Below are 18,138 nucleotides of genomic sequence, written 5' to 3' on the forward strand. Positions count from 1 at the left end.
GAGAAACAGAGTGGTCGCCTGGGTACAGAAGGGTTGTAAGTGATGGCGTGGCTGACCAGGAGCTGCAGCTCGCGGCCACCGCCCAGCATCACAAGAGCACCGGGCCACACGTGGCTAGGCGGGAAAAGAGCAAAATGCAAAATTCCAAGTACGGTTTCTACTGAATGCGTATCGCCTTCTCACCATCGTAAAGTCGAAAAATCTTAAGTCGAACCATTTTATGTCGGAGACCATCCGTATTTTAAAATCATAATTCTGACTGCTGTGGGGAAAATGAACGAGAGGAGGTCCAGAGCAGAGGCAAAGAAGTCACATAGGAGGCTTCTGCAAGTGTCCAGGTGAGCAGTGGTAGCAGTGATGACAGGAAAGTGGAAGGGTTAAACAGTGAAAAAGGTCCATGAACTTGGATGAGAAAAGAGCTACACTGTTATTTCACTAACCTCCAACTGAAATGCAGTATTTTGTTTAATTGCGAACATAGGCAACAAACGTCAGCAATACAGGCAATACCTGTGACTTTCAAATCCCAGATTTTTTATACCAATTACTGATATTGAAATATGAAATATCATTTGTTTATCATTTCTTCAAATGTGTGGCAGTTACAGACTCACCACTAGATCTTATCTAAGAAGTACAGACATTTTCACATCTCAAATCTGTGTTTCATTAGGATTGTGATAACTATTTCAATACGACTGGGTTCCTTCGTAATCCCATATTTGCTTTAAGACATTATTCTAAAAAGGTGTCCACAAGCCTCTTCACTCCACTGCAGGGAACGCTGTGACAGAGAGAGGAGGAGGGAGACTCGATGAGGTCTGGAGCTGCATTTGATCTTGGGGGTGGGAGAGAGAAGAAAGAAGGACTACTGGAGGGGCAGCAGATTTGGGGAAAGATTCAGAGTTCACTTTTAGATGATTTGTCTGAGGTCCCTGTAAAGCATCTGCATAAGTGTTGTCTGAGGGAAAGTCAAGGCTTAATTTGGGACATACAGATGGTATTTTGAGCAATGTCAGTAGATGAGATTACTTAAAGAGAGCGACGTATGAAAAGAGACACTGAGGACCTTTGTCCTTGGAAGGATGGATTGAGAAGGAAGATGTGACTGGGGGACTGAGAGGACGTGGCCCAGCAGGTAGGGGGACACCCAGAAGAGGGCATTCTCAGGGAGAAGGGTCTCAGGAGGGAAAAGGGGCAACTATGTGGAAAATTGCTAAGTGAGGAGAGTGTCCACTGGGTTTAGCAATTTGTATGATGTTGGAAAAGACAGGCAGTTTCAGCAGGGGGCAGGGCAGGAATTGCTGAAGGGTAACGGGATAGTGACAAAGTAGAGGAAATACGTGGATTACTTCCCTTGAGAAGTTTTGATGTTGAGGATTAAAAAAATGGGGCTACTGATGGAGAGGGAGGTTGGTTGTTTTTTGCTGCAAGATGGGTATCACCAGAGAACCTCTGCATGTCAATCTGTGTGATCTGGCAGAAATGGAGGGACTGAGGAGGCAAGAGTGACCACTAGACTGAAATCCTTGACAAGAGAGAGGGCTTGGAGACCAGAGTTCACGTGAACAAACTGACCTTTGATGGAGGGCAGACGACGCAATCACATTTTGGTGTCAGGGAGATCTGGAGCACCTGCTGGCTTCTGTTTTCTAAATGTGAAATAAGTTCAGCAGCAGAGAGGCAGGGGTGGTGGCAATGGTAAAGGGTGTAGTCTAGCAGGAAGTATGAAGTGATCATGGAGAAACAAAACAGGCTTGGTTGGAGGAGAACCCTAGGAAACTGTTGGTAGTGGTAACTGCCCACTTGAGGCTGGCAATGAAGATTAACAGCGAGCGTCAAGTCTGATTCTTTATCTTGTTTTTCTCCACCAACACTGAGATGCTTGGGTGTGGGCACAGAGAAGCCAGGACATAGGGTTCACTCAGAACTGGAATTTGTCCAGGTGAGTATGACAGGAGAGAAGAGCAAGAAAGTTAATGATATTTGTAAAACAATAATTACATATTGTAGACTGGAATTTAAGCTGGATAAGGCAAAAAGAAAGGAAAAGAGGGACTCCTGTGGATGGAGGTTCCAGGAAGACCTCTCTAAGGAAAGGCATGAGGAGGCATTAGGGACTTAGCTAGTGAAGGGGGGTAACTGTGGGCAGCTATGGGTAAGGAGCAGGAGCTCTGTCAACAGCAGGAAACACCAGGCAGCTCCAGCACATGGCCACAGTAAGGAAGTAAACTGAGGGTCCCACAGCCAGTTGGAGTCCTGGAGAGCCCCAGAGGGAGTGAATTGCATAAACCCAATGCTTGTCTCCTGGGAGGTCACAGTTCTGGGTGCACCTATTAGTTATAAGATGGGCCCTCTAGAATGTAAGCTCCACAGGGCAGGGATCTGTTTGGGTCACCACTGTTTTCCCCAGAGTCTAGTGTTCAATAAATACTGTTGAGTATGAATGTTATTAAAACGTAATGAAGTAAAAAAAAAAGAAAAGGAAAGAAAGGACTGTAGGCCTGCGTTGCACAAAGGATGCACTCTCCATTGTGGCAGTGAGTCATGGCCAGACCACAGCTGGTCCCCTGAATAAAATGAATAAAAGACAGAAGTTCTACGATGACTTCAGAGATCTGGCCAACCACCCCGGGATGATGACAGCATCTGTCTTGGTGGGGTGGGGGCCCTGTGATGGCTGCTGACAGGGTTCTGTCCACTGACCTAGGGGCAAATAGAAGAGTCATCAGTACTTACTGCTTCTTATTTTAAAATAACTGTCATTATTTCTTTCTTCAGCTACCTCCATCTCCATAAACTACTTCTTGGTTTCACTCTAGGTTTCACTTCATTTAGGTAACATGTTCCTACAGGCACTATACTCATACCCCTTCCTTAGGGAGATCTTCCCTGAATCTCTGAGCCACACTGGGGATCCCATTTCACTCTTTTAGAGCTGTACTCCATGCTTTTCCTTCATAATTCGGGACAAAATTTACTTTCTTTCACAGCAAAACTCCCATCCAGAATCATTAATACTTGCAGTCCCATGTCCTCACCTGGCTGGCTCTTCAACTCGCACCCCACTGAAACCACTCACGGTTACTAAGAGCCTCAGGGGCCCACATCCGGTGGTGACTTCTCCTCACAAGAACAGCGGCCCCACAGACATCCACATCCCAGTCCCCAGAACCTGTAAATATGTTGCATTATATGGCAAAGGAATATTAAGGTTGCAGAATGAATTAAGGTTGCTTGTCAGCCAACCTTAAAACAGAGAGATTATCCAGGTGTATCCAATGCAATCATAAGGGTCCTTAAAACTGGAAGAGGGAGGCAGGAGAGGTCAGGAGTCAGAGAAAGAGATGTGTCAATGGAAGCAGAGTCGGAGAGACTCTACGTTGATGGCTTTGAAGATGGAGGAAGGGGCCACAAGCCAAGGAACGTAAGTGGCCCCTAGCAGGTAGAACAGGCGAGGAAACAGATCCTCCCCTGCAGCCTCCAAAAGGAAGCAGCCCTGCACACACCCTGACTTCAGCCCAGTGAGATGCAAGTCAGATGTCTGGCCTACAGAACTCCAAGATAGCAAATCTGTGCTGTTTTAAGCCACTAAGTTTCTGGTAATTTGCTATAGCAGCAAATAGAAAACTCATACACCCTCCCTGAAACAGATTCTTCTTTTGGCTTCCATCTCACACGTCTGGTTTACCACTACTCCCTGGCTCTCCTGCAGCCTCCTCTGCTGGCTCCTCCTGCTCTGCTCAGGGCTCATCTCATCCCTTCTCCATCTATCCTATGCCCCCAGGATGATCTCACCTAGTCTAATGGTTCTCCAATTTCTATCTCCAGATAGGACCTCTCTCAGACTTCTAGACACTTGCCTACTCAACACTGCCGCTTCAGAGTCTAACAGACATCTCAAAATCAATACATCACAGAAGAATACTCTTGATCCACCCCCATCCTCTTCTCCCTCAGTCATCTTTGTCTCAATTATGAGCACCAGCACCAAAGTAGTAGGTGAGGCCACAAACTTGGAATCGTTCTTCATTTCTCCTTTCCCTTATCCCCTATACCCCATCCCATGGATCCTAACATCTCCACTTCCAAAATATCTCTCACTTTTCTCTCTCTCCACTGCTTCCATCATCTCTTACCAAAATCGCCAATGACTGCAACAGCCTCCTACCTGGTCTCTCTGCTTCCCCTGTCAGCCACAGAGCAGCCAGAGAAAGGCTTTGAAAATAAAAAATCCATATTATATCATTCACTTCCTGATAGCTTATCCTCCAATGACTCCCTGTTACTCTTAAAATAAAATTCCAAATCTTTATGCCTATAGGGCACTTCAAGATCTAGTCCCTGACTACCTCGACTATCTCATCTTCCAGACCTTCACTCTGCTCCAGCCACAACATCTTATTTATTGTTCCTCAAACGAAATGCATTCCTGTCTCAGGGCCTTTGCACTTGCCATTCCCTCTGCCTAAAATGTTCCTCCCCTAGAACCTCAAGTAGCTAGCCCTGTTTTATCATTCAGATCTCAACTCAAATGTCACTTCCTAAGAAAGGCCTTCCCTAGCCACCTATCTAAAGTGCTCACATTTCAGTATCCTGTTCTATTTTCTTCTTAGCACTCTCTGGAATTCTTATCTACTTATTTACTTATGTATTGTCTTTCCGTCTAAACTATAAACTCCGTGACAACATGAACTTGGTCTGTCTGGTATCCTCAGCATGCTCAATCAGTGCCTGGCACATATTAGGCCCTCAAAAATATTGCTGAATGCATAAATGATGGCATGGAACACTAATACGCAGTCAATAAACATGATGCTATGGATCACTGTCAAAAAAGGCCTAGGATACACACAACATGTGAAGAGAAAATCCAGGTTACAAAACTACATATACAGTAAAGATATTCTGAGTTAACGAGAAAATAAAATATTTGCCCACATCAGCACAGAAAAATGCCTGAAGACACATATATCAAAAAGTTAATTTCCTCTCTGAAGGCCAGCTTTAGGGTGATTTGGCCAACTTTCTATCTGTGCTGCACTCTGTGAATTGGTGGGTTGGGGAAGAGTTCTCCCTCTCCCCGGCTTCATGCTTCCACATGGCAACAGCTCCTTCACAGAGGACAGGCTTGGCTTCCTGCCTCACCCTCACTCCTGCCTTAGACAGGAGTGACTTATCTGACTGCTGAGTTTGGGATAATGTACTGAGTATGCTTGCCTCAATCCCGCCCTCCATGGTTTTGGGAACCTGCTTGCATGCAGGGAACACACATTTTGCTCCTCCCCTCCCCATCACAAGTTTCTCAGGGGCAGCTCCCATGGATTTGTTTGGCACTACCAAGGACTATTACTAAGCCAGGCTATCTGATTCAGGGACAAAGGGTTAGCACCACACTTGAGTAGGAGGCATAAATGATATCCGTTGGTCGATCTTCATTCATTCATTCCTTCACTCGTTCATTCACTGAACACCCACTATGTATCACACACTGTTCTAAGCTCTTGGGATCCATCTGTGAACAGAGCAGATGAAGATTCCTGTCCACCCAGACCTTAGAGTCTAGCAGGAACAGTGAGACAATAGACAATAAAAAGAAGTAAATCATACAGTATATTAGATGATGATAAATGCTAATTCCAAACACTTATGTCTCACTAACCTCATTTATGAAATACAAAATACATAATCACTACACAGCAGGTTCTCTGAATTGCTTGAGAAATGGATTGTTAAAAATTACTGGGAAATGCTTAAATATAAAAATTTTGATTAATAATAATTAAACGCATTTAACAAAAATGATTCTTAAATAAAACAGAGTTAGGAAATCTAAATTTTGTTCAACAGTACAAAAATAAAATTAAATTTAACATGCACATTAACAACTGTCTTCTGATGCCAGGAAAGAGGGGCTTGTCACCACATAGCTTAAAGACAGGTGAGGAAAAATGGGAAATGACTGTACTCTGACCTCAATTTTATAAATCCTGCTTAACTTCAAGATATTTTAATGTATACTTTCTCAGAAATGAGAAGACCGCATTTTCCCTTTCTTTCAACTCTTTCTTAACTTTTCTAAAGGTAAATATATTTAAGTGTTTTTTCCCCTTCTCTTTCTGAAAAAGTAGGCTTCTGCAGCCTTTTCTAAATTAAGAACCCCAGGGAGCCAGACCCATAGCCAAACAGTTAAAGTTCCATGCACTCTGCTTTGGCAGCGCGGGTTCACAATCCAGTGCAGACCTATTCCGCTCATCAGCCATGCTGTAGAGGCATCCTACATAAAAAATAGAGGAGGACTGGCACAGGTATTAGCTCAGGGCGAATCTTCCTCAAGCAAAAGAAAAAAGGAGGATCAGCAACAGATGTTAGCTCAGGGCATATCTTCCTCACCAAAAAAAATAAATAAGAACCCCAGCTTCCAACAAACGAGACAGCCTCTCTCTTGGCCAGATTCTCTGAAGACCTCCTGTTGCCCAAAGAGAGCTCAAAAAGGGTGTGACCTCTCAACACCTTGTCCTTGACCTTCCTGTTGAGACTTTCCACTTCCCTGCAGTGGTGACCACACTGACCTCTTTGAAAGGGAACTACTTCAGGCAGAATTACACACAGAATGATGGTCTTCCTTTTTTCAAAAGGCTTGTCCTATATAATCACTTACTAGTTCCAGGGATTCTTCAAAACGCTTGTCCTTTTGAAAAACTCTTGGAACTAAGAAACAATTAGGCAAGGTTAATATATAAAAGTCTATCACTGTCCTATATACCCGTAATGAACAAGTGGAACTGGAAATTTAAAACACAATACTATTTACATTAGCACCCAAAAAAATGAAATAATTAGGTATAAATCTAACAAAATCTGTAAAAGAACTATATGAGGAAAACTACAAAACTCCAATGAATGACATCAAAGACACTAAATAAATGGAGAGACAATCCTTGTTCACGGATAGGAAGACTCAATATTGTCAAGATGTCAGTTCTTCTCAATTTGATCTATACATCAAGGAAATCCCAATCAAAATCCCAGCAAGCTATTCTTTGGATTTCAACAAACTAATTCTAAAATGTACATGGGGAGGCAAAAGACCCAGAATAGCCAACTCGGTATTGAATGAGAAGAAGACAGTCAGAGCACTGACATTGCTTGACTTCAAGACTTACTAGAAAGCTACAATAATCAAAGCAGTATGGTACTGTCAAAATAGACAAATAGATCAACGAAACAGAACAGAAAGCCCAGATAGAGCTGCACATAAATATAGTCAACTGATCTTTGACAAAGGAGCAAAGGCAATATAGTGGAGCAAAGATAGTCTTTTCAACACTTCCAGATAGTACTGGAACAACTGGACATCCACATGCAAAAAAATGACTCTAGACACAGACCTTACATCTTTCACAAAAAACAAATCACAGACCTAAACATAAAACTCAAAACTATAAAACTCCTAGAAGATAACATAGAAGAAAAACTAGATGACCTTGGTTATAGCGGTACAACACCAGAGGCATGATCCATGAAAGAAACAACTGATAAGCTGAACTTAAATAAAATTAAAAAGTCCTGCCCTGTGAAAGCCAGTAGCAACAGAATGAGAAGACAAGCCACAGACCAGCAGAAAATATTTGCAAAAGACACATCTGATAAAGGACTTATCCAAGAGATACAAAGAACACTTAAAACTCAACAACAAGAAAACCAACAACCTGATTTAAAAATGGGCCAAAGACTTTAACGGACTCTTCATCATAGAAGATATACAGATGGCAAGTAGGCATATAAAAAGATGTTCCACATCATATGTCATCAAGGAGATGCAAATTAAAATGAGATACCACTATATACCTATTAGAACAGCCAAAATCCATAACACTGACAACACCAAATGTTGGTGAGGATGCAGAGTGACAGGAACTCTCATTCACTGCTGGTGGGAATACAAAACAGTACAGCCACTTTGGAAGACAGTTTGACAGTTTCTTACAAAACTAAACAGTCTTACCATACGATCCAGCAGTCATACTCCTTGGTATTTACTCAAAGCAGTTAAAAACATGTCCACAAAAAATCCTGCACACGGATGTTTATAGCAGCTTTATTCATAACTGCCAAAACTTAGAAGCAACCCAGATGTCCTTCAGCAGGAGAATGGATAAATAAACAGTGGTCCATCCAGACAATGGAGTACTATTTAGCACCAAAAAAAAAATAATAAGCTACCAAACCATGAAAAGACATGGAAGATCCTTAAATGCATATTACTGACTGAAAAAAGCCCATCTGAAAAGGCTACATGCTGTATGACTCCAACTACATGTCATTCTAGAAAAGGCAAAACTATGGAGACAATAAAAAGATCAGTGGTTGCCAGGAACTAGGGGGATAAACAGGCAGAGCACAGAGGATTTTTAGGGCAGTGAAAGTAACCTGTATGATACTACAATGAAGGATACATGTCATTACACATTTATCCAAACCCAGAGAATGCCCAACACCAAGAGTGAACCCTAATGTAAACTATGGACTTCGGGTGTTGATGATGTGTCAGTGTGGGTTCATCAATTATAACAAAGATACCACTCACGTGAGAGATGCTGAGAGTGGGGGACTCTGTGCGTGTGTGGAAGCAGGGGGTATATGGGAACTCTGTACTTCCCCCTCAATTTTGCTGTGAACCTTAAACTGCTCTAAAAAAATAAAATCTTTAAAAAAAAAAGCAACCAGCAAAAAGAACATGTGGCCCGGGTTCAAGTGCTTCCATTGTGGCCATCCCTGGAGCCCAGCCCCTCAGTAGCCTGTTCCCTCTGACTTCAGGCTCAGATAGCTCTATTTTCTACTCCAGGTCAACTACTTTTCAGCTTCCTGGTTTCTCGGACATGGGAACAGTCTGTCTTTTTCTATAAACTCCTCTAGAGTCACAGTAAAATGAACTTAATGCTAAATGAAGCTTCCTGAGAATTCCACATTGCCTCTTGGCAAGGGAGCCGCCCCACCTGGATGCATGCACACACATCCACCTGCTTCATCCTGTCCAATTCCCCAGAGCTGGAGCTTCTCCCACTTTCCTCATTTCTCCCCAAATGTAAACTGCAGGTTCTTTCAATTTTACATTTACTTCAACTCTACACCCTTCACCAGACCAGAGAACACACAACCACAGAAGCATATGAGAAAGTCTCAAGAAATCCACACATCCTGCCCCTAATACTCTCCCTTACAGAGAAGACACTCTCTCAAACACTTATTTATCTCTCATCACATTCATCCCAGTCCATCTGGGGTTTCTCATCCATCTAGAAAGGACTTCTTTTTGTGCTTTTTCACTTTTTCCCAGCTTTCTAAAAGCATTAAAACCAGAAAACTTACGCTATTTTTTAGGAACTTCTTTAAATATCTTCAACAGAACTTCATAACTACCAAGACAACAGAATTTATCATTAGAATTTATCATTTTAATACTACCTACCAATTTAAACATTTGGTAGGTAGTATTAAAAAGACTGGAAGGTGGGTAGACAGGTAAGTAGGTAGATGATGACATTCAGCTTTAGGGTTCTGCTGTTTTCAGCTATTTAGGCCAAACGGAGATGGAAAAGAAAGGGAGGGGGCCTATCCTTCATGTTACTTCCTCAAAAAAAGTCACAAAAATTAGAATATGCCTCCACATACCCCTACCTCTGCCACCCAAACTTAAAAGGGGCTTCCTACATTACAAGACATTAACAGATACTTTAGATAAATACAAAACAAAACAGAGCTCTGCATTTCCTGACTCCTAGGTACATGAGACATGAGAAAAAGACCCTACAAAGCTCAATTGCATCCTATGTAGCCGAACTACACCAAGATATACCTGAGTGGTAGAGGGGTAGTAAAGCTGAGAGTAAAGTCAAGTGAAGCTAATTAAAATACACTTCTAGGAGGCTGGGATTCTTCACCTAGAGGGGGTTTGCACCTGGACCTCGTTAGAAATGCACATTCTCAGGCCCCATCCCCAGACCTACTGGACCAGAAACTCTGGGGGTGGAGCCCAACAATCTGTGTTTTAACAAGCCCACCAGGCGAATCTGCCACCAGCTTGGTCTGAAAACCAAGAAGCTGAAGAATGACAACCCTCCCATGTATTCTTCCCTTTTCAGTCGACCTTTCAGCAGGTCCTTATGAAAAGTCACCACCACCAAAGTCTCCTACCATTACTGAAACAAGTGGGATATTTTATGCCCACATAACGCATTGATAGAGTCTGCAAAGTATAGGGTTCTAACGCAAGTGAAAACTCTACTCAAGCCCTCTTCATCCAACTTAGAAAAATGTGGCCCCAAACTGGATCCTCATTTGCACTTTAACATTTTTAAAAAACAATTGCAGGAAATAGCATTATATGTTAAGACCTGGGCAAAGAGACAATCTGTCCAGTGCTAGACAGGTATAGAAACTAGGAGAAGATACCAAAGAAGAACCTGGAGCCCCCTGACAAAAGGCTGCCTGCCCCCTGAGGGTGCCAACTCCACCAAGTCCAGAGGGACAGAAACCCCCCATGCTGTTGGGTGATGAAAACGTTGTGGAACTAGGTCGTAGTGATAGTTGCACAACTTTGTGTATACACTAAAGACCACTGAATTGTACACTTTAAAAATAAATAAACGGATGATTAACAGTAAAAAACACATAATAAACTCCCAAGCCTACCTGAAGGTCCTGCACTCCCAAACAACTCTGAAACCAACAGCGCTTTCTAGCCTCCAAACTGGAGACCTGGGTTTAAGACAAATCTTTAAAGATCACTTAGCACAACCACTGAAGACTCAAGGAAGCTAGGCAGGTGTCTTACCTAACACTCAGCTGACTGGCAGCAGAGCCAGGACCACCTGTTTCTAACTACCAGTTCTGTATCTTTTCCAATATATCAGTAGTCCTTGGGTGCGCTAAGAAAGTTTTAATTTCACATCTTAACTTAATTTATGATCTGAAAAAGTAAAACCTATAACAAATATATTCTAACACACAAATTCATTGCTCAAGTTTGTCATCTGTGATTACAATTGCCTGGGTACTCAGTAGTGTCATTTAAGTTGTTCTTGGACTAACGAGAAAAACCAGAAGAGAACTTAAGACTAAATCATATACTTGTGCCAAGGCCTAATGACAGACTTATAGAAATGCTTGCTGAGCAAAAAATGGCTTCTGAATAGTTCACTGGGGGACAGTGGTGGGGTAAGTGCAGGGCATATGATAGTTCCACATGCCAAATTCCAAAGAACCTGCCTGAGGACAGTCAGTATTACATTCATGCTGCAAGAGTCAATTTCCTTTTGGCAAAACATCATCCATCACATTTAACTAACGCTGTTAATATAAATTTTATTAGTTTTGTGGTTTCTTTTTATGTAATATATATATCTGAGTTTTATATTTACAAAAGAACTCCAAGAATTAAGAAATATGTACTGAGTTTTTTGTATTTTTACATATTTCATTCATTCAACAAATATTTACTGAACACTGACTATGGGCCCACTATTCTCCTAAGCGCTACATTTTGAAGTACTATTATAATAAAAGTAGTTTAGGTGAAAACTGAGGGGAGTCTGCAGGAATTTTCTTCCTTTAAAGAAAAATTTAACATCTTACTCAGATTTTATACACATTACTCCACTCTCTGCAGGTTAAGATTTGCTTCTCTTACCATTCCTGGGAGCCAAATCTACCTGTATTCATCTCTCTTCACCTGTCTTCCCCCGCTGACATGGAATGACATGTGTCCGCAGCATTTCAATACCTCTGCTCTCTCTCGGCTACAACCAATGCTACACTGATAGAGGCTTTCTGAGAAAGGGGCGTGTGCTCACTTGGATTTTGGTATCCATTTATCTCACTTCATACTACTAAGTTAAACAGAGGAATTAGAGTTGACCCAATTGCTACAAAATTATAATATTTAATTTGAAATTTGGCAACATATATTGTATTCAAAAATCAAATGGTGTCACTCTTAAAACTTGGCTCTCTGTGGTGCTGTTCATATCTGCATTTTCCTATTTGCGACTTAACCAGAAAAGCTCTGCCTGGACTCAGAGAACATCTGGGACCATTCAAACCCTTAGCACTGCCAAAAGCTAAAGAAAACAAAGCCCTACCTCAGGGCTAACTGACTTTCCGAATCTTCAAGGCCAAAATCTCTCACTCGCCTTTATAATCAGAGTATAAAAATGCTTTTCAGTTTAGCTCACATTTTGGAAGTTTGAAGAGTTCTATGTGATCCCCAAAAGAGTGGGTCTATATTTCAAAAAGACATAAATAAATACACTAGCAAAACCAATCACTGAAAAAATTACAGCCCCATCTATGACTTTATAAGTTATACAAAGAGAAAAATTAAAAATACAAAAACCACTCAAGAATATACGCCTACACAGAAAAAATTAAAGAAATTTTTAAAAGGTGGCTTCTTGTCAAAACAAAATAACTGAAATGAAATTTAAAAATTCTCACAGTCTTAAAATCCAATTTTCTTACTTGAATGTAAGAAGTTGGGGAAAAAAAAGTATTCACGATTTAAAAGGGTAACTCTCTCCCTATAAAAAGCAGGATACTCAGGGGTCTTTTTTTCTTCCGGTTCTTTGGTATGGCTTAGAATGTATCAGTGGAGATCTGTGCCGCTCTCTACCATAGACATTTTTCCCATTTAAAAAATGCATTTTATACGAAAGTCTCTGAAGCTACCACCAACTAAAGAACTTTGATGCAACTTTTTTTTAAGATCAGTATAAACTACAGTTCTATTTTGTTTGCTCACTCTAGAGAAGTTTTGTAGTACAGGAAAAACAAAAGAAAAAGCATTAACAGTTCAAAAATAGCACACAAAAATGATCTGAACATATTTAAGGAGAACATTTTCATTATAAAAGGTTCGTGGGGCTGCATTAGTTTGGCTTTGGAAGAATGCCATCTGAAATCCAGATCCGGCAACTGGGGAAAGCCGTAGTTATATTTTAAGTCAAAAAGCTAATTAATGACTAAACAAAAGAAATTTCAGTCTGGACAACATATATGGAGTACTAATATGTGTAATTATGAAGTAGTCATTTATGCAATCAGAAAGTTGCATTAGCATAATTATTTCTGGCTCTGGGCCTTAAAAATATTAACTTAACATGCAGAAACCTTATAATAGTTCACCTAATGAAGATGTGAATACCAAACTGATTATGAAATAAGAGTTGGTTCTTTAACAAATGTACTTTGCGTTTAATGCATTCTCTTCTGCCCTGGATATAAAAATCAAGCCTAACCCTCAAGTTAAGCACAGGTATAAAATTTCTACTTTTAATGTATTTTCTTCATTATCCAGATGCCACATCTTAATATTCATTATTAAGAATCAAATCTACTTCCCTAAGAAATGAGTGTTTGCTACTTTTAAAAAAAATCTTTTCACAAAAATACATTAAGTCTCTGTACAATACTTAAAAGTGCAAATGAATAAACAAGCCAGACAATTCTATAAAACAAAAGGATTAGAAGTCACTAAATAGCACAAGCTCTTGGGAAAGTCTATTTGAAATGGTTCTTTGGGACAGAAATGTACAGAGCATGGGTTCCAAAGTTCACTACTTTTCAGCACATTATTTAACATCTCCCTGGCTTAAGTTTCCTCATCTATAATATGAAGATAATCACATAACCTATGTCACAGGATTAATTCAAGGAGTAAACGTGATTATCCATGCACAATGACCAGCACACAGTAGATGGCCAATAAACGTGAGGTGCCATAAATTACTGCTATCATCCTCCTCATGTCCTTTTTATCATCTTCAGAAGAGGGGAAAGGGTGTTTGTGGTTGAGAAAGCATAATCTAAAATTGATTTATTTTTAGATACAATATTTACCTTGCAAATGCAAACAACATTCAAGAAGAGCAGGAGGATTTACCTATTCCAATGAGTTAGAAAAGGTTAAAAGTAGCTTAACTACACCCTAAGATCTCTCATCTTCTAATAGTCCTCCTTTTTAGTGACTCCCAGTTTCACCAAATATTTGCTTATGAACCCACAATACTAATCCTATATTAACTCTTTTTAATCCAAAACTAAATTACAGAATGGATTTGCTGAGTACACTAATGTGGTTAAGAGTTATGGGTCTTTGGGGTAAGCCCGGTGGCCAAGTGGTTAAGTTCACGCACTCCCCTTCAGCGGCCCAGGGTTTTGCCGCTTTGGATCCTGGGTGCAGACATGGCACTGCTCATCAGGCTAAGCTGAGGCGGCATCCCACATGCCACAGCTAGAAGCACCCACAACTAAAAATATACAGCTATGTACCGGGGGGCTTTGGGGAGAAAAAGGAAAAATAAAATCTTTAAGAAAAAAAAAAAGAGTTATGAGTCTTTGATTAAAAGCCTAGACAACAGACAAGAGAATCAATGTTCCCAACAATTAATAAGCAACAAAGAAGAAATTAAGCTCAGAGACAGGCCCTATCAAGTGTGCTACCTTGACCAAATTATTTAACCACTCTTTACCAACACTCCCTAATCTGTAAAAGGAAATATTACACATCTTGTAATGTTATTATAAGGCTTAAAAATAATTACATATAGTACCCAGTCACTACCAAAGAACAGGTGCTCAATAAATGGCAGCATTTGAATAGGCACAATCTCACTCTCCCTCTTTCGACAAATATAAACACACAGTATAAAAGCTGGGTTTTCTCAAATAATCACAAATATTACAACACATATCCAAGTAAAAGAATTTCTTAAAAGCAAAGAGGAGTCACATTATATCCAGGAATTCAACTGTACACACCAAGCAGAGACAGAGAGAGAGAGAACATGAGAGACAGAGAAAGATGACAGTTGACATCTCCTACCGGGGAACTCGGGCCGCTAGTCTACTTTGCAAACATATGCTGTGCAGAGAGTGAGATGGAAAACAAGAAGCGGCTGTGCTCTCAACTGCTCTCATTTTCACATGCCTCTCCCAGTGAGAGTGCCTTGTCCCAGTGAGTGGGATCTAAAGAAATGTAGTTCTTGGACAACACAGCTCCTAAATACAAGCCAACTACTTCATGTGGTCCTCCACCAAAACACAGCAATTTATTCCAACTCTAGAGGGAAGATGGGCCCTTAATAATGGCAGTATGACTAAACTTTACTCTATGAGGGATTCAAGATATTTCATGAGCAATTCTGACTTAAACGTGACTGGCTTACGTAGGACAAACAGCCCCAGTGAGAGACAAGCCCACTATAGCATGTTTCCTTCCGGTTTTAGTGTCAACATGAAGGATGACAGGCTGAAGAACATGGGAAAATGCCAATACCCAGCAAGATCAAAAAGCTAAGTGCTTTAATAGGAGCACTGATTGTTTTGGTCCTATTATCTAAGCCAGTTACCAAAAAAATGACAGGTTACCATCACCATTAACACTTTACAGAATTAACAATTTCGAATATAAGTCTTCTGCTGTCACTCTCAGATTTTCCTATTCTTCCTAAAGCCAAAAATAAACACGAATAAAGCACCAATGTCCTCTACACAGAAATATGGGCCAATCTTTAAATTCAGTTTTCCCACAAGACTTTTTTTAAGTCTTGGGCTGACAGATTACTGAGAGAACAACTCTTCACAAGGAAAAAGGGTGTGCGCCTTCCCTGCCAGCTGAGCTACCCTCTGCTGCTTCCCTTCATCCTGGAACACACATTCTTCTATCTCTGTCTTCAGCAGTAGTGAGAGCTTACACAAACAATCCATACTTCTCAGAACCCCAATTTCACAGTTCACCAGGCAAAGAGGAGAATGCAGTTTCCTCTCTTTGGACTTGAACTTTAGCAACACTGTGACCCAAAACCAGTGGTTTCCAAGGGGGTACATGTACTAGGGTCCAGGAAGAAAATACAGAACTTCTTATTTTCCTTTTAATCTTGTCCTCTGTAAAAATTCTTTATTGGGTGTTTTATAACGTATCTAAAATATTAGTAAAGTGGAACATGTGAACAGTTTAGAGGTAAATAAATATGTGGAAGTTGAAGGGCTGTGCTCAAAAGTTCCAAAAAAGTACTGAAACCACTCATCTAAATAATCTACCAACTAAATTTCTGACAGTTACCTCCAGCTTTATGAGACTCTTAAGAGCATCGATTTTAATTCATTAAGCAATTGCTGTTTCAAATGTAATTTCAAATCATAACTAAAATAAATTGCCAATTTCATACAAAATATAATATTGAAAAAATATGTACCTATTATGTGTTTTGTCACATTTATAAATAAACTGGAGCTAATGTATAATAATATGGTATCAAATTCATTTTTCAGGGAACACTAAGAAACATACTGAGTTTTTAAATAATTCATGACATAGTTGTGACCTAGTGAATGGCCCCCAAACCCTATTATTTTGCTGATAGAGTAATGGTCTATGATTAAGACTAATTTTCAGCATATTCACTTTGTTTTCATGTCTAAAATGCTTGAAATAGTTAATAAATGAGATTAAAACAATAAGCCTCTAAACTACCTAACGTTTGTCAAAGCAAAAGTATTCCGTCTGAAGGGGAAATATGATTTATGCAAATAATCAAAATATACATACCTTAAAAGAAATGTAAGATCAGTTGAGACAAGGTAACAAAGCTATGAGATTCTAGTTAGTATTTAAATCTGTAAGTTGGGATAAGTAAAGAAACTTTCATCCATATAACTTCTTACAACTCAAAGCAAAAGCATTCTAAGTCAAGAAGTTAGAGCAAAATAATCTAGAAAAAATAAAGGTAAATAGGCAGCACTATTTTGTTCTTGTGTCTTTTAACAAAACTGAGTGCCCAATACAGGGTAGGGTGTTACATTTAACTTAACTTGGAAGTCATTGTTGAACCAGCAACACGAACTGATTTAGACCAACTTTGCAAAACCAGTAACCCCAGCTATTTGAATTAAAGGAATATAATTCCCAAATTGATGGACACATACCCAATTCTCATCACCACACTAAATGGGTATTACCCTAAAGTGAAATATTCAGATTTCTAAATAAAAAAGATGAGAAAGCAATCCACCCCTAAAATTTAATACCCCCAGATTAAGATTTGCCAAAAAAGGAAGCATCATCCAAAAAAGATAAACTTTTTATTCATTCTCCTTCATGAATCTTTTTTCTAACTGGATGCCACATACAGAATCTACTATACAGCCTTCACTCAATAAAAATTCCTATCATTAAGGTAAACCAGTTAATTCGCCATGCAAATTTTCTTCATCAGAGAGGACTAAGAGTTGTTGTGCTAATAAGAAGCCTGCCCTCCCCAATTCTACAGAAGCTTTACACTGTCAAGACATTGTATGCTCTATGGAACATTGGGACTGTATCTTTATTAATTTAGACAACATAAGAACTAATGTTTAATTGAGATGCAGAGTTAACCACCAAATGCAAGATGCCAAAATGCAAGAAAATACAAACATAGAAACTCATGCTACCTTAGTAAGACAGCGTGCACATTTTCTGTTTTTCAGTGTAAGCCAAGCAGATCAGAGATAGATCAAGAAACATGTTGGTTTCTGTCAAATCCAGGTTAAATACTCTTTTCATTTACAATTTCCTAGTTCAATATTTTGAATTTAAAGCTAATATAAAGTAGTACTATACAAAATGACCTAACAAGTTTGCCCTTAAAAAAATTATACCCCTAAAAATAGAAATTTATCTACCTCATTAGTGTTCCAACGGTGCCTCTCTTTGGGTAAACTTGAACATTTCGGCAGACATTCAAGCAGCTTTTTCGGTAAAAAGATTTTTACATGACTACTATTGCTGTTCCCATGATCATCTATAAAGAAGAAAACAATAAATTCAGAGAAAATAATAGAGAAAATCTCCTTTTACGTATACTGGCAAGGTCAGAAACAGCAGCTCAGTTTAGTCACTGTGAGACCCAGAGCATCACTCCTCTGAGTTAACAATCCTCATCTGCACACTTATCAGAGAGATGGCAGCGGGAATCTGGTCAAGAGGCTCTAAACTAAGATCCAGCTTTTGCTCCAGGATAAGCCAGTGAACAGGGACTATCCCAGCAGCTGCCCATAATCAGAATGTTACTTTTAAAGGTTCCCATGAAGTACAAC

At 39.9% G+C, this 18,138-nt stretch overlaps 1 protein-coding gene across 43 annotated transcripts in view; it reads right to left on the minus strand.

Annotated features, from left to right (window-relative positions):
- Positions 1–18,138, minus strand: part of CAMTA1 (calmodulin binding transcription activator 1) — an 853,189-nt gene that overhangs the window by 800,126 nt on the left and 34,925 nt on the right. For all 43 annotated transcript variants that reach the window (XM_070610969.1, XM_070610946.1, XM_070610968.1 and 40 more), the window contains one exon: positions 17,725–17,843. In XM_070610969.1, the coding sequence (XP_070467070.1) occupies positions 17,725–17,843 (119 nt within the window). The remainder of the gene's footprint in view (positions 1–17,724; positions 17,844–18,138) is intronic.

This window comes from Equus przewalskii, chromosome 2 (genome assembly GCF_037783145.1).
Source record: "Equus przewalskii isolate Varuska chromosome 2, EquPr2, whole genome shotgun sequence".
Taxonomy (NCBI): domain Eukaryota; kingdom Metazoa; phylum Chordata; class Mammalia; order Perissodactyla; family Equidae; genus Equus; species Equus przewalskii.